At 41.6% G+C, this 23,182-nt stretch overlaps 1 protein-coding gene across 2 annotated transcripts in view; it reads right to left on the bottom strand.

The window, feature by feature from the left end:
• Positions 1-5,682: 5,682 nt before the first annotated feature.
• Positions 5,683-23,182, bottom strand: part of LOC139392857 (nuclear protein MDM1-like) — a 38,595-nt gene continuing 21,095 nt past the window's right edge. For both annotated transcript variants that reach the window (XM_071141168.1, XM_071141169.1), the window contains 4 exons: positions 20,976-21,109; positions 14,570-14,807; positions 8,718-8,786; positions 5,683-5,805 (listed from right to left, as the gene is read on the bottom strand). In XM_071141168.1, the coding sequence (XP_070997269.1) occupies positions 5,696-5,805; positions 8,718-8,786; positions 14,570-14,807; positions 20,976-21,109 (551 nt within the window). In that variant the 3' untranslated portion in view covers positions 5,683-5,695. The remainder of the gene's footprint in view (positions 5,806-8,717; positions 8,787-14,569; positions 14,808-20,975; positions 21,110-23,182) is intronic.

Raw genomic sequence — 23,182 nt, 5'->3', positions numbered from 1 at the left:
ACAGCAATTAAACTCTGTAACTGTTTTAAAGTCATCATTGGCATCTTTGTGAAAATCCCTGAGCGGTTTCCTTCCTCTCCTGCAACTGAGTTAGGAAGGACACCTGTATCTTTGTAGTGAATGGGTGTATTGATACACCTTCCAAAGTGAAATTAATAACTTCACAATTCTCAAAAGGTTATTCAATGTCTGCTTTTATTTATTTTTTACCCATCTACCAATAGGTGCCCTTCTTTGCGAGGCACTGGAAAACCTCCCTGGTCTTCGTGGTTAAATCTGTGTTTGAAATTCACTGCTCGACTGAGGGACCTTACAGATAATTGTATGTGTGGCCACTCCGGTTATACAAACCCCAAAATCATGTTAAAACACTATTATTGCACATAGAGTGATGAGTCCATGCAACTTACTATGTGTCTTGTTAAGCACATTTTTACTCCTGAACATAATTTATCCTTGCCATAACAAAGAGTTTGAATACGTATTTACTTTTAATTGGCATACATTCTAATTCTACTATGACATTATGGGGTATTTAATTTGCATAAATTCTAATTCTACTATGACATCATGGGGTATTTAATTTGCATAAATTCTAATTCTACTATGACATTATGGGGGTATTTAATTAGCATAAATTCTAATTCTACTATGACATTATGGGGGTATTTAATTAGCATATATTCTAATTCTACTATGACATTATGGGGTATTTAATTTGCATAAATTCTAATTCTATTATGACATTATGGGGTATTTATTGTGTGTTGGGACAGTGACATAAAATCTCAATTGAATCCATGTTAAACTCACGCTGCAAGACAACAAAATGTGGAAAAAGTCAAGGGGTGTGAATATATATATATATATATATATATATATATTTTTTTTTTTTTTTTACCTTTATTTAATTAACTAGTTAAGTCAGTTAAGAACAAATTCTTATTTTCAATGACGGTCTAGGAACAGTGGGTTAACTGGTCTAGGAACAGTGGGTTAACTGGTCTAGGAACAGTGGGTTAACTGGTCTAGGAACAGTGGGTTAACTGGTCTAGGAACAGTGGGTTAACTGGCCTAGGAACAGTGGGTTAACTGGCCTAGGAACAGTGGGGTTAACTGCCTAGGAACAGTGGGTTAACTGGCCTAGGAACAGTGGGTTAACTGGTCTAGGAACAGTGGGTTAACTGGCCTAGGAACAGTGGGTTAACTGGCCTAGGAACAGTGGGTTAACTGCCTAGGAACAGTGGGTTAACTGGCCTAGGAACAGTGGGTTAACTGGTCTAGGAACAGTGGGTTAACTGGCCTAGGAACAGTGGGGTTAACTGCCTAGGAACAGTGGGTTAACTGGCCTAGGAACAGTGGGTTAACTGGCCTAGGAACAGTGGGTTAACTGGCCTAGGAACAGTGGGGTTAACTGCCTAGGAACAGTGGGTTAACTGCCTGTTCAGAGGCAGAACGACAGATTTGTACCTTGTCAGCTCGGGGATTTGAATTTGCAACCTTCCGGTTACTAGTTCCAACACTCTAACCGCTAGGCTACCCTGCCGCCCCAATATCTTCTGAAGGCTCTGTTAAAGGACTAGGGTGCTATTTTGGGAAACATGTTGATTAAATGAAACACGTCCATCACCTACGGAACAACAATATTGCAGTGGATTGCTACAAAAGGCTATTCTATGTACAGGAAGTCAATGAGACAGCTGAATGCATACCGATTGTTCCAACATTTGTTTAATATTTTCTCTCAACAGTTGTTGTATCCAAACACACAGTGTATATCTCTTATACAAACCTATACAACATGTTTCAATTGCATCAATGTTGATTCGTAGTAGCAGTAGTAGTGCATAATTCATTTTCCAACAAGGATAGTGTATCAAGAAATATATGAACAATGCAGAATCGATAATACAGTAAAAAGATAAGTTATCGATAATACAGTAAAAAGATAAGTTATCGATAATACAGTAAAAAGATAAGTTATAGATAATACAGTAAAAAGATAAGTTATCGATAATACAGTAAAAAGATAAGTTATCGATAATACAGTAAAAAGATAAGTTATCGATAATACAGTACAAAGATAAGTTATCGATAATACAGTACAAAGATAAGTTATCGATAATACAGTACAAAGATAAGTTATCGATAATACAGTAAAAAGATAAGTTATCGATAATACAGTAAAAAGAAGTTATCGATAATACAGTAAAAAGAAGTTATCGATAATACAGTACAAAGATAAGTTATCGATAATACAGTAAAAAGAAGTTATCGATAATACAGTAAAAAGATAAGTTACAATAAAAAAGTGGTTCTCCATATAATAAAACAAAATAATTTAAAATAAATACAAACCTAGTTCTTTACACTTCATTCAATACATTATTACAAAACATCTGAACTAAATTCATACAAATAGCGAGGGTATCCCAGACACTCTGGTTATATAAACCCAGATTCAACCTAGTAGTCTGGTTATATACACCCAGATTCAGTCTAGTAGTCTGGTTATATAAACCCAGATTCAACCTAGTAGTCTGGTTATATAAACCCAGATTCAGTCTAGTAGTCTGGACACTCTGGTTATATACACCCAGATTCAGTCTAGTAGTCTGGACACTCTGGTTATATACACCCAGATTCAGTCTAGTAGTCTGGTTATATAAACCCAGATTCAGTCTAGTAGTCTGGTTATATAAACCCAGATTCAACCTAGTAGTCTGGTTATATACACCCAGATTCAGTCTAGTAGTCTGGTTATATAAACCCAGATTCAACCTAGTAGTCTGGTTATATAAACCCAGATTCAGTCTAGTAGTCTGGACACTCTGGTTATATACACCCAGATTCAACCTAGTAGTCTGGTTATATAAACCCAGATTCAACCTAGTAGTCTGGTTATATACACCCAGATTCAACCTAGTAGTCTGGTCATATAAACCCAGATTCAACCTAGTAGTCTGGACACTCTGGTTATATAAACCCAGATTCAGTCTAGTAGTCTGGACACTCTGGTTATATAAACCCAGATTCAGTCTAGTAGTCTGGACACTCTGGTCATATAAACCCAGATTCAACCTAGTAGTCTGGACACTCTGGTTATATAAACCCAGATTCAACCTAGTAGTCTGGACACTCTGGTTATATAAACCCAGATTCAGTCTAGTAGTCTGGTCATATAAACCCAGATTCAACCTAGTAGTCTGGACACTCTGGTTATATAAACCCAGATTCAACCTAGTAGTCTGGACACTCTGGTTATATAAACCCAGATTCAGTCTAGTAGTCTGGTCATATAAACCCAGATTCAACCTAGTAGTCTGGACACTCTGGTTATATACACCCAGATTCAACCTAGTAGTCTGGACACGCTGGTTATATAAACCCAGATTCAGTCTAGTAGTCTGGACACTCTGGTTATATAAACCCAGATTCAGTCTAGTAGTCTGGTCATATAAACCCAGATTCAACCTAGTAGTCTGGTCATATAAACCCAGATTCAGTCTAGTAGTCTGGACACTCTGGTTATATAAACCCAGATTGAGTCTAGTAGTCTGGTCATATAAACCCAGATTCAACCTAGTAGTCTGGACACTCTGGTTATATAAACCCAGATTCAACCTAGTAGTCTGGACACTCTGGTTATATAAACCCAGATTCAACCTAGTAGTCTGGTTATATAAACCCAGATTCAGTCTAGTAGTCTGGACACTCTGGTTATATAAACCCAGATTCAGTCTAGTAGTCTGGTCATATAAACCCAGATTCAACCTAGTAGTCTGGACACTCTGGTTATATAAACCCAGATTCAGTCTAGTAGTCTGGTCATATAAACCCAGATTCAGTCTAGTAGTCTGGACACTCTGGTTATATAAACCCAGATTCAGTCTAGTAGTCTGGACACTCTGGTTATATACACCCAGATTCAGTCTAGTAGTCTGGTTATATAAACCCAGATTCAACCTAGTAGTCTGGACACTCTGGTTATATAAACCCAGATTCAACCTAGTAATCTGGACACTCTGGTTATATACACCCAGATTCAGTCTAGTAGTCTGGTTATATAAACCCAGATTCAACCTAGTAATCTGGACACTCTGGTTATATACACCCAGATTCAGTCTAGTAGTCTGGTTATATACACCCAGATTCAGTCTAGTAGTCTGGACACTCTGGTTATATAAACCCAGATTCAGTCTAGTAGTCTGGACACTCTGGTTATATAAACCCAGATTCAGTCTAGTAGTCTGGACACTCTGGTTATATACACCCAGATTCAGTCTAGTAGTCTGGTTATATAAACCCAGATTCAGTCTAGTAGTCTGGACACTCTGGTTATATAAACCCAGATTCAGTCTAGTAGTCTGGACACTCTGGTTATATAAACCCAGATTCAACCTAGTAGTCTGGACACTCTGGTTATATAAACCCAGATTCAGTCTAGTAGTCTGGACACTCTGGTTATATAAACCCAGATTCAACCTAGTAGTCTGGTTATATAAACCCAGATTCAGTCTAGTAGTCTGGTTATATAAACCCAGATTCAGTCTAGTAGTCTGGTTATATAAACCCAGATTCAGTCTAGTAGTCTGGTTATATAAACCCAGATTCAACCTAGTAGTCTGGACACTCTGGTTATATAAACCCAGATTCAACCTAGTAGTCTGGACACTCTGGTTATATAAACCCAGATTCAACCTAGTAGTCTGGTCATATAAACCCAGATTCAGTCTAGTAGTCTGGACACTCTGGTTATATAAACCCAGATTCAGTCTAGTAGTCTGGACACTCTGGTTATATACACCCAGATTCAGTCTAGTAGTCTGGACACTCTGGTTATATACACCCAGATTCAGTCTAGTAGTCTGGTTATATAAACCCAGATTCAGTCTAGTAGTCTGGACACTCTGGTTATATACACCCAGATTCAACCTAGTAGTCTGGTTATATAAACCCAGATTCAACCTAGTAGTCTGGACACTCTGGTTATATAAACCCAGATTCAACCTAGTAGTCTGGACACTCTGGTTATATAAACCCAGATTCAACCTAGTAGTCTGGACACTCTGGTTATATAAACCCAGATTCAGTCTAGTAGTCTGGACACTCTGGTTATATAAACCCAGATTCAACCTAGTAGTCTGGACACTCTGGTTATATAAACCCAGATTGAGTCTAGTAGTCTGGACACTCTGGTTATATAAACCCAGATTCAGTCTAGTAGTCTGGACACTCTGGTTATATAAACCCAGATTCAGTCTAGTAGTCTGGACACTCTGGTTATATACACCCAGATTCAGTCTAGTAGTCTGGTTATATAAACCCAGATTCAACCTAGTAGTCTGGTTATATACACCCAGATTCAGTCTAGTAGTCTGGACACTCTGGTTATATAAACCCAGATTCAGTCTAGTAGTCTGGACACTCTGGTTATATAAACCCAGATTCAGTCTAGTAGTCTGGACACTCTGGTTATATAAACCCAGATTCAGTCTAGTAGTCTAGACACTCTGGTTATATAAACCCAGATTCAGTCTAGTAGTCTGGTGTGCATTGTGGAGGGGGGGGGGGTCAGTGCTTCCTGTTATCTCTTCCCCCAGAAGTCATCCTTCCTCCTCTTAACAGTAGTGCACTACATAGGGAATAGTGTTCCATTTGGAATGCACTGTGAGGGGGAGGGCAGTGCTTCCTGTTATCTCTTCCCCCAGAAGTGGTCCTTCCTCCTCTGGGCTCGGTCCAGGACCTGGGAGGCCATAGAGCAGGACGCTGCTGACCTGGATGAGATCTGGGACATCCTGTCATCTGGAGGGTTCACCAAGGGTCAGGGGTCAGAGGTTAGCCAGGTCGGGGAGAGAGTGATCGGCTGACTCCCAAAGATTTAGAACCTCAGCTATCCTTTATGTTTTATGTCATGGAGATATTGAAGCAAATGTCTCATTTTTATTTAGTGTAAGAGGGGGTGTCCCTTCCCTTGTATCAAGACTTTAACACTGAAATGACCCCTAAGCCTGACTTTAACACTGAAATGACCCCTAAGCCTGACTTTAACACTGAAATGACCCCTAAGCCTGACTTTAACACTGAAATGACCCCTAAGCCTGACTTTAACACTGAAATGACCTATAAGCCTGACTTTAACACTGAAATGACCCCTAAGCCTGACTTTAACACTGAAATGACCCCTAAGCCTAACTTTAACACTGAAATGACCCCTAAACCTGCCTTTAACACTGAAATGACCCCTAAGCCTGCCTTTAACACTGAAATGACCCCTAAACCTGCCTTTAACACTGAAATGACCCCTAAGCCTGCCTTTAACACTGAAATCACCCCTAAGCCTGCCTTTAACACTGAAATGACCCCTAAACCTGCCTTTAACACTGAAATGACCCCTAAGCCTGCCTTTAACACTGAAATGACCCCTAAGCCTGCCTTTAACACTGAAATGACCCCTAAACCTGCCTTTAACACTGAAATGACCCCTAAGCCTGCCTTTAACACTGAAATCACCCCTACGCCTGCCTTTAACACTGAAATGACCCCTAAACCTGCCTTTAACACTGAAATCACCCCTAAGCCTGCCTTTAACACTGAAATGACCCCTAAACCTGCCTTTAACACTGAAATGACCCCTAAGCCTGACTTTAACACTGAAATGACCCCTAAGCCTGCCTTTAACACTGAAATGACCCCTAAACCTGCCTTTAACACTGAAATGACCCCTAAGCCTGACTTTAACACTGAAATGACCCCTAAACCTGCCTTTAACACTGAAATGACCCCTAAGCCTGACTTTAACACTGAAATGACCCCTAAGCCTGCCTTTAACACTGAAATGACCCCTAAGCCTGCCTTTAACACTGAAATGACCCCTAAGCCTGCCTTTAACACTGAAATGACCCCTAAACCTGCCTTTAACACTGAAATGACCCCTAAGCCTGCCTTTAACACTGAAATCACCCCTAAGCCTGCCTTTAACACTGAAATGACCCCTAAACCTGCCTTTAACACTGAAATCACCCCTAAGCCTGCCTTTAACACTGAAATGACCCCTAAACCTGCCTTTAACACTGAAATGACCCCTAAGCCTGACTTTAACACTGAAATGACCCCTAAGCCTGCCTTTAACACTGAAATGACCCCTAAACCTGCCTTTAACACTGAAATGACCCCTAAGCCTGACTTTAACACTGAAATGACCCCTAAACCTGCCTTTAACACTGAAATGACCCCTAAGCCTGACTTTAACACTGAAATGACCCCTAAGCCTGCTTTTAACACTGAAATGACCCCTAAGCCTGACTTTAACACTGAAATGACCCCTAAGCCTGACTTTAACACTGAAGACCAACATCAGCCTAGTTAGTCTACTTGTGATAAACTGAGCTTTAACTTATCCAGAAGTCCAGGACACCAGAGGGGTATACTACAGAACAGGATAAAGGAGTTAGCCAGATAAGAAAAATATATATATATTTATAAGCCTGAAATGGGCATCGTCTAATTGAGTCAACAACCAAAAACATATATTTAAGTTTAGGTTTCTAAATGAACCAGAAAATGTACATATTATCAGACTAATGTGAAGAAGCTTGTTACTGCTACATTACCTTCATTATCAGACTAATGTGAAGAGGCTTGTTACTGCTACATTACCTTCATTATCAGACTAATGTGAAGAGGCTTGTTACTGCTACATTACCTTCATTATCAGACTAATGTGAAGAAGCTTGTTACTGCTACATTACCTTCATTATCAGACTAGTGTGAAGAAGCTTGTTACTGCTACATTACCTTCATTATCAGACTAATGTGAGGAAGCTTGTTACTGCTACATTACCTTCATTATCATACTAATGTGAAGAAGCTTGTTACTGCTACATTACCTTCATGATCAGACTAATGTGAAGAAGCTTGTTACTGCTACATTACCGTCATTATCAGACCAATGTGAAGAAGCGTGTTACTGCTACATTACCTTCATTATCAGACCAATGTGAAGAAGCTTGTTACTGCTACATTACCTTCATTATCAGACCAATGTGAAGAAGCGTGTTACTGCTACATTACCTTTATTATCAGACTAATGTGAAGAAGCTTGTTACCGCTACATTACCTTCATTATCAGACTAATGTGAAGAAGCGTGTTACTGCTACATTACCTTCATTATCAGACCAATGTGAAGAAGCTTGTTACTGCTACATTACCTTCATTATCAGACTAATGTGAAGAAGCTTGTTACTGCTACATTACCTTCATTATCAGACTAGTGTGAAGAAGCTTGTTACTGCTACATTACCTTCATTATCAGACTAATGTGAAGAAGCGTGTTACCGCTACATTACCTTCATTATCAGACTAATGTGAAGAAGCGTGTTACTGCTACATTACCTTCATTATCAGACCAATGTGAAGAAGCTTGTTACTGCTACATTACCTTCATTATCAGACTAATGTGAAGAGGCTTGTTACCGCTACATTGCCTTCATTATCAGACTAATGTGAAGAAGCATGTTACTGCTACATTGCCTTCATTATCAGACTAATGTGAAGAAGCATGTTACTGCTACATTACCTTCATTATCAGACCAATGTGAAGAAGCTTGTTACTGCTACATTACCTTCATTATCAGACTAATGTGAAGAAGCTTGTTACTGCTACATTACCTTCATTATCAGACTAATGTGAGGAAGCTTGTTACTGCTACATTACCTTCATCATCAGTTCCACAGCCACCACCAGGACACAGCAGCAGCTCAGACGTCCTCAGGCCTAAATTACCTAGAGTAGAGAAGACAATGGACACCTGTTCTGTTAGTTGTTGTTTAGGGGTTACATGTAAATGTCTAGATAACAGTACATTTTAGAGTTCCATGTTATTACACATGATGCACAATACTGCTGCAGTTATAGCCTGTTGTCTTCCAATCAACTCCATAGTAGTTTCTACCTCCGGTGCTTCTTATCCCAGGTCTTTCTACCCCAGGTCTTTCTACCTCAGGTCTTTCTACCTCCGGTGCTTCTTACCCCAGGTCTTTCTACCCCAGGTCTTTCTACCTCCGGTGCTTCTTACCTCAGGTGTTTCTACCTCAGGTGTTTCTACCTCAGGTGTTTCTACCTCAGGTGTTTCTACCTCAGGTCTTTCTACCTCAGGTCTTTCTACCTCAGGTCTTTCTACCTCAGGTCTTTCTACCTCAGGTCTTTCTACCTCAGGTCTTTCTACCCCAGGTCTTTCTACCTCAGGTCTTTCTACCTCAGGTCTTTCTACCTCAGGTCTTTCTACCCCAGGTCTTTCTACCTCAGGTCTTTCTACCTCAGGTCTTTCTACCTCAGGTCTTTCTACCTCAGGTCTTTCTACCTCAGGTCTTTCTACCTCAGGTCTTTCTACCCCAGGTGTTTCTACCTCAGGTGTTTCTACCCCAGGTGTTTCTACCCCAGGTGTTTCTACCCCAGGTGTTTCTACTCCAGGTGTGTCTTACCCCAGGTGTGTCTTACCCCAGGTGTTTCTACCCCAGGTGTTTCTACCCCAGGTGTGTCTACCTCAGGTGTTTCTACCCCAGGTGTTTCTACCCCAGGTGTAGGCCTATTGTTCTGAAAATAAACTGAATGGGGGGGTGGGGAGGGGGGGTTCTGGAGTGGAGTCAGGAATGGAGGGAGACGTGAAGAAGAGAAAGAGGTGAGGACTCTGGGAGAGAGAAAGGGAATTCCCCCAATTGTGATACCCTGGCATCGACTTCTGTATCTTTTGTCCTGAGGAGAAAGAAGCAGCTAGGAACTACAACACTAGACAATATCTGGGCTGGCGGGAAGGAACGAGGAGTGGACTACAACAGATCTGGGACCAGGTTTTGTTACGCAACAGTAGAATATGCTGAGAAAAGCCACAAACTGTAAAGATGTCTCAGCAGTAGAGAGAGAGAGAGAGAGACCCCACCCCACAGGGACTCAGTCAAACAGACTGACCTATATACTGTAGAGGTGGCGGAAACCTGACACACACACACCTCCCATCAACGGTAAATGACGCTCACTGTCACATTTATATGAGCATTTAAGTCTCGTAAACTGTCTTTGATGAGGCAATGCAGAGTTTTTATTGGCCCAGAACTATTTGGGTGATGATGTGATGGGACAACGTCACACAGGTTGAATTAAGGACGCAGATACAGCATCCCATATGCCAGTAATGTAAAAGTGGTTTGATCAGTCAAAAACCAAGGAAATGTAGATGTTCGGGTTCAACTGCTGACGCTGTTCGTAGACAGACAGTACCACACTACTACTACTACAGTACCACACTACTACTACTACTACAGTACCACACTACTACTACAGTACCATAATACAATATCACACTACCATAATACAATACCACACTACTACTACAGTACCACACTACTACTACTACAGTACCACACTACTACTACAGTACCACACTACTACTACTACAGTACCACACTACTACTACTACAGTACCACACTACTACTACTACAGTACCACACTACTACAGTACCACACTACTACTACTACAGTACCACACTACTACTACTACAGTACCACACTACTACTACTACAGTACCACACTACTACTACTACAGTACCACACTACTACTACTACAGTACCACACTACTACTACTACAGTACCACACTACTACTACTACAGTACCACACTACTACTACAGTACCACACTACTACTACTACAGTACCACACTACTACTACTACAGTACCACACTACTACTACAGTACCACACTACTACTACTACAGTACCACACTACTACTACAGTACCACACTACTACTACTACAGTACCACACTACTACTACTACAGTACCACACTACTACTACTACAGTACCACACTACTACTACTACAGTACCACACTACTACTACTACAGTACCACACTACTACTACTACAGTACCACACTACTACTACTACTACAGTACCACACTACTACTACTACAGTACCACACTACTACTACAGTACCACACTACTACTACTACAGTACCACACTACTACTACAGTACCACACTACTACTACTACAGTACCACACTACTACTACTACAGTACCACACTACTACTACTACAGTACCACACTACTACTACTACAGTACCACACTACTACTACTACAGTACCACACTACTACTACTACAGTACCACACTACTACTACAGTACCATAATACAATATCACACTACTACTACAGTACCACACTACTACTACTACAGTACCACACTACTACTACTACAGTACCACACTACTACTACTACAGTACCACACTACTACTACTACAGTACCACACTACTACTACTACAGTACCACACTACTACTACAGTACCATAATACAATATCACACTACCATAATACAATACCACACTACTACTACAGTACCACACTACTACTACTACAGTACCACACTACTACTACTACAGTACCACACTACTACTACTACAGTACCACACTACTACTACTACAGTACCACACTACTACTACTACAGTACCACACTACTACTACAGTACCATAATACAATATCACACTACCATAATACAATACCACACTACTACTACAGTACCACACTACTACTACTACAGTACCACACTACTACTACTACAGTACCACACTACTACTACTACAGTACCACACTACTACTACTACAGTACCACACTACTACTACTACAGTACCACACTACTACTACTACAGTACCACACTACTACTACAGTACCATAATACAATATCACACTACCATAATACAATACCACACTACTACTACAGTACCACACTACTACTACTACTACAGTACCACACTACTACTACAGTACCACACTACTACTACTACAGTACCACACTACTACTACTTCAGTACCACACTACTACTACTACAGTACCACACTACTACTACTACAGTACCACACTACTACTACTACAGTACCACACTACTACTACTACAGTACCACACTACTACTACTACAGTACCACACTACTACTACTACAGTACCACACTACTACTACTACAGTACCACACTACTACTACTACTACAGTACCATAATACAATATCACACTACCATAATACAATACCACACTACTACTACAGTACCACACTACTACTACTACAGTACCACACTACTACTACTACAGTACCACACTACTACTACTACAGTACCACACTACTACTACTACAGTACCACACTACTACTACTACAGTACCACACTACTACTACTACAGTACCACACTACTACTACAGTACCACACTACTACTACTACAGTACCACACTACTACTACTACTACAGTACCACACTACTACTACTACTACAGTACCACACTACTACTACTACAGTACCACACTACTACTACTACTACAGTACCACACTACTACTACTACTACAGTACCACACTACTACTACTACTACAGTACCACACTACTACTACTACTACAGTACCACACTACTACTACTACTACAGTACCACACTACTACTACTACAGTACCACACTACTACTACTACAGTACCACACTACTACTACTACTACAGTACCACACTACTACTACTACAGTACCACACTACTACTACTACAGTACCACACTACTACTACTACTACAGTACCACACTACTACTACTACAGTACCATACTACTACAGTACCACACTACTACAGTACCACACTACTACTACAGTACCACACTACTACAGTACCATACTACTACAGCACCACACTACTACTACAGTACCACACTACTACTACTACAGTACCACACTACTACAGTACCACACTACTACTACAGTACCATACTACAGTACCACACTACTACTACAGTACCACACTACTACTACTACAGTACCACACTACTACTACTACAGTACCACACTACTACTACTACAGTACCACACTACTACTACTACTACAGTACCACACTACTACTACTACTACAGTACCACACTACTACTACAGTACCACACTACTACTACTACAGTACCACACTACTACTACAGTACCACACTACTACTACAGTACCACACTACTACTACTACAGTACCACACTACTACTACTACAGTACCACACTACTACTACTACAGTACCACACTACTACTACTACAGTACCACACTACTACTACAGTACCACACTACTACAGTACCACACTACTACACTACTACTACTACAGTACCACACTACTACTACTACAGTACCACACTACTACTACTACAGTACCACACTACTACTACTACAGTACCACACTACTACTACTACAGTACCACACTACTACTACTACAGTACCACACTACTACTACTACAGTACCACACTACTACTACTACAGTACCACACTACTACTACTACAGTACCACACTACTACAGTACCACACTACTACAGTACCACACTACTACAGTACCACACTACTACTACTACAGTACCACACTACTACAGTACCACACTACTACAGTAGGTACCAGTGAGGTCCTCAGGACAGTTACCATTATGACAGACAGTACCACACTACTACAGTAGGTACCAGTGAGGTCCTCAGGACAGTTACCATTATGACAGACAGTACCACACTACTACAGTACCGCACTACTACAGTAGGTACCAGAGAGGTCCTCAGGACAGTTACCATTATGACAGACAGTACCACACTACTACAGTAGGTACCAGTGAGGTCCTCAGGACAGTTACCATTATGACAGACAGTACCACACTACTACAGTACCACACTACTACAGTAGGTACCAGAGAGGTCCTCAGGACAGTTACCATTATGACAGACAGTACCACACTACTACAGTAGGTACCAGTGAGGTCCTCAGGACAGTTACCATTATGACAGACAGTACCACACTACTACAGTACCACACTACTAAACTACCACACTACTACAGTACCACACTACTACTACTACAGTACCACACTACTACAGTACCACACTACTACAGTAGGTACCAGTGAGGTCCTCAGGACAGTTACCATTATGACAGACAGTACCACACTACTACAGTACCACACTACTAAACTACCACACTACTACAGTACCACACTACTACTACTACAGTACCACACTACTACAGTACCACACTACTACAGTAGGTACCAGTGAGGTCCTCAGGACAGTTACCATTATGACAGACAGTACCACACTACTACAGTAGGTACCAGTGAGGTCCTCAGGACAGTTACCATTATGACAGACAGTACCACACTACTACAGTAGGTACCAGTGAGGTCCTCAGGACAGTTACCATTATGACAGACAGTACCACACTACTACAGTACCACACTACTACAGTAGGTACCAGAGAGGTCCTCAGGACAGTTACCATTATGACAGACAGTACCACACTACTACAGTAGGTACCAGTGAGGTCCTCAGGACAGTTACCATTATGACAGACAGTACCACACTACTACAGTAGGTACCAGTGAGGTCCTCAGGACAGTTACCATTATGACAGACAGTACCACACTACTACAGTAGGTACCAGTGAGGTCCTCAGGACAGTTACCATTATGACAGACAGTACCACACTACTACAGTAGGTACCAGTGAGGTCCTCAGGACAGTTACCGTTATGTTGGAACTCTGGGTCTCTGAGCGTCCCCTGGATGCGGTTAACAGGTGCCGGGACGGCGGCGTCGGGTTGTCCGCTGGTAGTGCGTTTACGGGAGGCTTTGGCCTCCGGTGGAGGATCAGGGTGGTTCTCCGGAGAGGTCTCCCCCGACCAGGAGTCCTCTCTCAGGGGGAGGGGGTCCACAGTAGTCACCCCTGCTGCAGGAGAGGACTGGGGCTGATTCCGCTCCTCATTCTGATCGAGACACAACATCAGATTCACTAACTAACCAGACTAGAGGAACCTATAACAGAGAGCATTAACAAGACATAGGCATTACAACCAGCCCGGGACAATGTTCTTATCTTAGTCGAAACACGAGCAAATACAATCAATCAATCAATTTATAAAGCTTTTTTAAATCAGCACAGAAGTTATCACAACGTGTTTTTACAGTAACCCTGCCTATGAATACTACAAGATGAATCTTCTCACCAAGGAGAAGCCTATAAATTACTACAAGATGTATCTTCTCACCAAGGAGAAGCCTATACATTACTACAAGATGAATCTTCTCACCAAGGAGAAGCCTATAAATTACTACAAGATGTATCTTCTCACCAAGGAGAAGCCTATACATTACTACAAGATGAATCTTCTCACCAAGGAGAAGCCTATACATTACTACAAGATGTATCTTCTCACCAAGGAGAAGCCTATAAATACTACAAGATGAATCTTCTCACCAAGGAGAAGCCTATACATTACTACAAGATGAATCTTCTCACCAAGGAGAAGCCTATACATTACTACAAGATGAATCTTCTCACCAAGGAGAAGCCTATAAATACTACAAGATGAATCTTCTCACCAAGGAGAAGCCTATACATTACTACAAGATGAATCTTCTCACCAAGGAGAAGCCTATACATTACTACAAGATGAATCTTCTCACCAAGGAGAAGCCTATAAATTACTACAATATGTATCTTCTCACCAAGGAGAAGCCTATACATTACTACAAGATGTATCTTCTCACCAAGGAGAAGCCTATACATTACTACAAGATAGATCTTCTCACCAAGGAGAAGCCTATACATTACTACAAGATGAATCTTCTCACCAAGGAGAAGCCTATACATTACTACAAGATGAATCTTCTCACCAAGGAGAAGCCTATACATTACTACAAGATGTATCTTCTCACCAAGGAGAAGCCTATACATTACTACAAGATGTATCTTCTCACCAAGGAGAAGCCTATACATTACTACAATATGTATCTTCTCACCAAGGAGAAGCCTATAAATTACTACAAGATGAATCTTCTCACCAAGGAGAAGCCTATACATTACTACAAGACGTATCTTCTCACCAAGGAGAAGCCTATAAATTACTACAAGATGTATCTTCTCACCAAGGAGAAGCCTATAAATTACTACAAGATGTATCTTCTCACCAAGGACAAGCCTATAAATTACTACAAGATGAATCTTCTCACCAAGGAGAAGCCTATACATTACTACAAGATGAATCTTCTCACCAAGGAGAAGCCTATACATTACTACAAGATAGATCTTCTCACCAAGGAGAAGCCTATACATTACTACAAGATGAATCTTCTCACCAAGGAGAAGCCTATACATTACTACAAGATGAATCTTCTCACCAAGGAGAAGCCTATACATTACTACAAGACGTATCTTCTCACCAAGGAGAAGCCTATACATTACTACAAGATGTATCTTCTCACCAAGGAGAAGCCTATACATTACTACAAGATGTATCTTCTCACCAAGGAGAAGCCTATACATTACTACAATATGTATCTTCTCACCAAGGAGAAGCCTATAAATTACTACAAGATGTATCTTCTCACCAAGGAGAAGCCTATACATTACTACAAGATGTATCTTCTCACCAAGGAGAAGCCTATACATTACTACAAGATGTATCTTCTCACCAAGGAGAAGCCTATACATTACTACAAGATGTATCTTCTCACCAAGGAGAAGCCTATACATTACTACAAGATGTATCTTCTCACCAAGGAGAAGCCTATAAATACTACAAGATGAATCTTCTCACCAAGGAGAAGCCTATACATTACTACAAGATGAATCTTCTCACCAAGGAGAAGCCTATACATTACTACAAGATGAATCTTCTCACCAAGGAGAAGCCTATAAATTACTACAATATGTATCTTCTCACCAAGGAGAAGCCTATACATTACTACAAGATGTATCTTCTCACCAAGGAGAAGCCTATACATTACTACAAGATAGATCTTCTCACCAAGGAGAAGCCTATACATTACTACAAGATGAATCTTCTCACCAAGGAGAAGCCTATACATTACTACAAGATGAATCTTCTCACCAAGGAGAAGCCTATACATTACTACAAGATGTATCTTCTCACCAAGGAGAAGCCTATACATTACTACAATATGTATCTTCTCACCAAGGAGAAGCCTATAAATTACTACAAGATGAATCTTCTCACCAAGGAGAAGCCTATACATTACTACAAGACGTATCTTCTCACCAAGGAGAAGCCTATACATTACTACAAGATGTATCTTCTCACCAAGGAGAAGCCTATAAATTACTACAAGATGAATCTTCTCACCAAGGAGAAGCCTATACATTACTACAAGATGTATCTTCTCACCAAGGAGAAGCCTATACATTACTACAAGATGTATCTTCTCACCAAGGAGAAGCCTATACATTACTACAAGATGTATCTTCTCACCAAGGAGAAGCCTATAAATTACTACAAGATGTATCTTCTCACCAAGGACAAGCCTATAAATTACTACAAGATGAATCTTCTCACCAAGGAGAAGCCTATACATTACTACAAGATGAATCTTCTCACCAAGGAGAAGCCTATACATTACTACAAGATAGATCTTCTCACCAAGGAGAAGCCTATACATTACTACAAGATGAATCTTCTCACCAAGGAGAAGCCTATACATTACTACAAGATGAATCTTCTCACCAAGGAGAAGCCTATACATTACTACAAGACGTATCTTCTCACCAAGGAGAAGCCTATACATTACTACAAGATGTATCTTCTCACCAAGGAGAAGCCTATACATTACTACAAGATGTATCTTCTCACCAAGGAGAAGCCTATACATTACTACAATATGTATCTTCTCACCAAGGAGAAGCCTATAAATTACTACAAGATGTATCTTCTCACCAAGGAGAAGCCTATACATTACTACAAGATGTATCTTCTCACCAAGGAGAAGCCTATACATTACTACAAGATGTATCTTCTCACCAAGGAGAAGCCTATACATTACTACAAGATGTATCTTCTCACCAAGGAGAAGCCTATACATTACTACAAGATGTATCTTCTCACCAAGGAGAAGCCTATACATTACTACAAGATGAATCTTCTCACCAAGGAGAAGCCTATAAATACTACAAGATGTATCTTCTCACCAAGGAGAAGCCTATAAATTACTACAATATGTATCTTCTCACCAAGGAGAAGCCTATACATTACTACAAGATGTATCTTCTCACCAAGGAGAAGCCTATAAATTACTACAAGATGAATCTTCTCACCAAGGAGAAGCCTATAAATTACTACAAGATGTATCTTCTCACCAAGGAGAAGCCTATACATTACTACAAGATGTATCTTCTCACCAAGGAGAAGCCTATACATTACTACAAGATGTATCTTCTCACCAAGGAGAAGCCTATAAATTACTACAAGATGTATCTTCTCACCAAGGAGAAGCCTATACATTACTACAAGATGTATCTTCTCACCAAGGAGAAGCCTATAAATTACTACAAGATGTATCTTCTCACCAAGGAGAAGCCTATAAATTACTACAAGATGTATCTTCTCACCAAGGAGAAGCCTATACATTACTACAAGATGTATCTTCTCACCAAGGAGAAGCCTATAAATTACTACAAGATGTATCTTCTCACCAAGGAGAAGCCTATACATTACTACAATATGTATCTTCTCACCAAGGAGAAGCCTATACATTACTACAAGATGTATCTTCTCACCAAGGAGAAGCCTATAAATTACTACAAGATGTATCTTCTCACCAAGGAGAAGCCTATACATTACTACAAGATGTATCTTCTCACCAAGGAGAAGCCTATACATTACTACAATATGTATCTTCTCACCAAGGAGAAGCCTATAAATTACTACAAGATGTATCTTCTCACCAAGGAGAAGCCTATACATTACTACAAGATGTATCTTCTCACCAAGGAGAAGCCTATACATTACTACAAGATGTATCTTCTCACCAAGGAGAAGCCTATAAATTACTACAAGATGTATCTTCTCACCAAGGAGAAGCCTATACATTACTACAAGATGTATCTTCTCACCAAGGAGAAGCCTATACATTACTACAAGATGCATCTTCTCACCAAGGAGAAGCCTATAAATTACTACAAGATGAATCTTCTCACCAAGGAGAAGCCTATACATTACTACAAGATGTATCTTCTCACCAAGGAGAAGCCTATACATTAGTACAAGATGTATCTTCTCACCAAGGAGAAGCCTATAAATTACTACAAGATGAATCTTCTCACCAAGGAGAAGCCTATACATTACTACAAGATGTATCTTCTCACCAAGGAGAAGCCTATACATTACTACAAGATGTATCTTCTCACCAAGGAGAAGCCTATACATTACTACAAGATGTATCTTCTCACCAAGGAGAAGCCTATACATTACTACAAGATGTATCTTCTCACCAAGGAGAAGCCTATACATTACTACAAGATGTATCTTCTCACCAAGGAGAAGCCTATACATTACTACAAGATGTATCTTCTCACCAAGGAGAAGCCTATACATTACTACAATATGTATCTTCTCACCAAGGAGAAGCCTATACATTACTACAAGATGTATCTTCTCACCAAGGAGAAGCCTATACATTACTACAAGATGTATCTTCTCACCAAGGAGAAGCCTATACATTACTACAAGATGTATCTTCTCACCAAGGAGAAGCCTATAAATTACTACAAGATGTATCTTCTCACCAAGGAGAAGCCTATACATTACTACAAGATGTATCTTCTCACCAAGGAGAAGCCTATACATTACTACAAGATGTATCTTCTCACCAAGGAGAAGCCTATACATTACTACAAGATGTATCTTCTCACCAAGGAGAAGCCTATACATTACTACAAGATGTATCTTCTCACCAAGGAGAAGCCTATAAATTACTACAAGATGTATCTTCTCACCAAGGAGAAGCCTATACATTACTACAATATGAATCTTCTCACCAAGGAGAAGCCTATAAATTACTACAAGATGTATCTTCTCACCAAGGAGAAGCCTATAAATTACTACAAGATGTATCTTCTCACCAAGGAGAAGCCTATAAATTACTACAAGATGTATCTTCTCACCAAGGAGAAGCCTATAAATTACTACAAGATGTATCTTCTCACCAAGGAGAAGCCTATAAATTACTACAAGATGTATCTTCTCACCAAGGAGAAGCCTATACATTACTACAATATGAATCTTCTCACCAAGGAGAAGCCTATACATTACTACAAGATGTATCTTCTCACCAAGGAGAAGCCTATAAATTACTACAAGATGAATCTTCTCACCAAGGAGAAGCCTATACATTACTACAATATGTATCTTCTCACCAAGGAGAAGCCTATAAATTACTACAAGATGTATCTTCTCACCAAGGAGAAGCCTATACATTACTACAATATGTATCTTCTCACCAAGGAGAAGCCTATACATTACTACAAGATGTATCTTCTCACCAAGGAGAAGCCTATACATTACTACAAGATGTATCTTCTCACCAAGGAGAAGCCTATACATTACTACAAGATGTATCTTCTCACCAAGGAGAAGCCTATACATTACTACAAGATGAATCTTCTCACCAAGGAGAAGCCTATACATTACTACAAGATGTATCTTCTCACCAAGGAGAAGCCTATACATTACTACAAGATGAATCTTCTCACCAAGGAGAAGCCTATACATTACTACAATATGAATCTTCTCACCAAGGAGAAGCCTATACATTACTACAAGATGTATCTTCTCACCAAGGAGAAGCCTATACATTACTACAAGATGTATCTTCTCACCAAGGAGAAGCCTATACATTACTACAATATGTATCTTCTCACCAAGGAGAAGCCTATACATTACTACAATATGTATCTTCTCACCAAGGAGAAGCCTATACATTACTACAAGATGTATCTTCTCACCAAGGAGAAGCCTATACATTACTACAAGATGTATCTTCTCACCAAGGAGAAGCCTATACATTACTACAAGATGAATCTTCTCACCAAGGAGAAGCTCTACCCAACTATCCCGATATCCAGTGGTGTAGAATGTTACCTGTCTGGCTGCTCGTCGTGGCGAGGCCAGAGAGAGGCGTTTAAATGGGGGACGGCTTTTACCCAACGGAGGTTCACTTCTCTTCGCCCAGCCGTTAGCCTCCATCTTAGGAGGAGACACCAGGATAGCACCTCCTGACAAGACATTAGACAAGGCGTTTACCCTCTGGGGATCAATAAAGTTTTGTTTTTTTCAATTCAACACAGAACAGAAGTAATGAACCATGATTTGATCTTGACTGTGATATGTGGTTGTTTATCTACTAAACAATGAGAATACTAACTCTATAAGATGCTCTGGATATGAGTGTCTGCTAAATGATTCAATTGTCATGTAAAATGTTAAAAACAGTGAGTTTAGTGTATTATATTGATGTGACCCATAACTGAACTGTGAAGATAAAAGAGTTTTTGAAAAAGTGTAGGCTGGATGCAAGCTAAGGTGGGAAGATGATGAGTCTGATGTTGGTTTGTTTCCACTATCACCTAGTTTATGGTCATGGTGAAACTGCTACTGTAGACAAACCCAGACTGGGTCGGACCACACACTGTCCCTGGAGACAAACCCAGACTGGGCCGGAACACACACTGTCCCTGGAGACAAGCCCAGACTGGGCCGGACCACACACTGTCCCTGGAGACAAACCCAGACTGGGCTGGACCACACACTGTCCCTGGAGACAAACCCAGACTGGGCCGGACCACACACTGTCCCTGGAGACAAACCCAGACTGGGCTGGACCACACACTGTCCCTGGAGACAAACCCAGACTGGGTCGGACCACACACTGTCCCTGGAGACAAACCCAGACTGGGCTGGACCACACACTGTCCCTGGAGACAAACCCAGACTGGGTCGGACCACACACTGTCCCTGTAGACAAACCCAGACTGGGCCGGACCACACACTGTCCCTGGAGACAAACCCAGACTGGGTCGGACCACACACTGTCCCTGGAGACAAACCCAGACTGGGTCGGACCACACACTGTCCCTGAAGACAAACCCAGAGGACCACACACTGTCCCTGGAGACAAACCCAGACTGGGCCGGACCACACACTGTCCCTGGAGACAAACCCAGACTGGGCCGGACCACACACTGTCCCTGGAGACAAACCCAGACTGGGTCGGACCACACACTGTCCCTGGAGACAAACCCAGAGGACCACACACTGTCCCTGTAGACAAACCCAGACTGGGTCGGACCACACACTGTCCCTGGAGACAAACCCAGAGGACCACACACTGTCCCTGTAGACAAACCCAGACTGGGTCGGACCACACACTGTCCCTGGAGACAAACCCAGAGGACCACACACTGTCCCTGTAGACAAACCCAGACTGGGCCGGACCACACACTGTCCCTGGAGACAAACCCAGACTGGGTCGGACCACACACTGTCCCTGGAGACAAACCCAGACTGGGTCGGACCACACACTGTCCCTGGAGACAAACCCAGACTGGGCTGGACCACACACTGTCCCTGGAGACAAACCCAGACTGGGCTGGACCACACACTGTCCCTGGAGACAAACCCAGACTGGGTCGGACCACACACTGTCCCTGGAGACAAACCCAGACTGGGTCGGACCACACACTGTCCCTGGAGACAAACCCAGACTGGGCTGGACCACACACTGTCCCTGGAGACAAACCCAGACTGGGCTGGACCACACACTGTCCCTGGAGACAAACCCAGACTGGGTCGGACCACACACTGTCCCTGGAGACAAACCCAGACTGGGCCGGACCACACACTGTCCCTGGAGACAAACCCAGACTGGGCCGGACCACACACTGTCCCTGTAGACAAACCCTACTGGGTCGGACCACACACTGTCCCTGGAGACAAACCCAGACTGGGTCGGACCACACACTGTCCCTGGAGACAAACCCAGACTGGGTCGGACCACACACTGTCCCTGGAGACAAACCCAGACTGGGTCGGACCACACACTGTCCCTGTAGACAAACCCAGACTGGGTCGGACCACACACTGTCCCTGGAGACAAACCCAGACTGGGTCGGACCACACACTGTCCCTGGAGACAAACCCAGACTGGGCCGGACCACACACTGTCCCTGGAGACAAACCCAGACTGGGCTGGACCACACACTGTCCCTGGAGACAAACCCAGACTGGGCTGGACCACACACTGTCCCTGGAGACAAACCCAGACTGGGCTGGACCACACACTGTCCCTG

This window comes from Oncorhynchus clarkii, chromosome 33 (genome assembly GCF_045791955.1).
Source record: "Oncorhynchus clarkii lewisi isolate Uvic-CL-2024 chromosome 33, UVic_Ocla_1.0, whole genome shotgun sequence".
NCBI lineage: Eukaryota > Metazoa > Chordata > Actinopteri > Salmoniformes > Salmonidae > Oncorhynchus > Oncorhynchus clarkii.
Note: the sequence above shows the minus strand (reverse complement) of the source record. Positions and strands in the feature narration are given on the sequence as shown.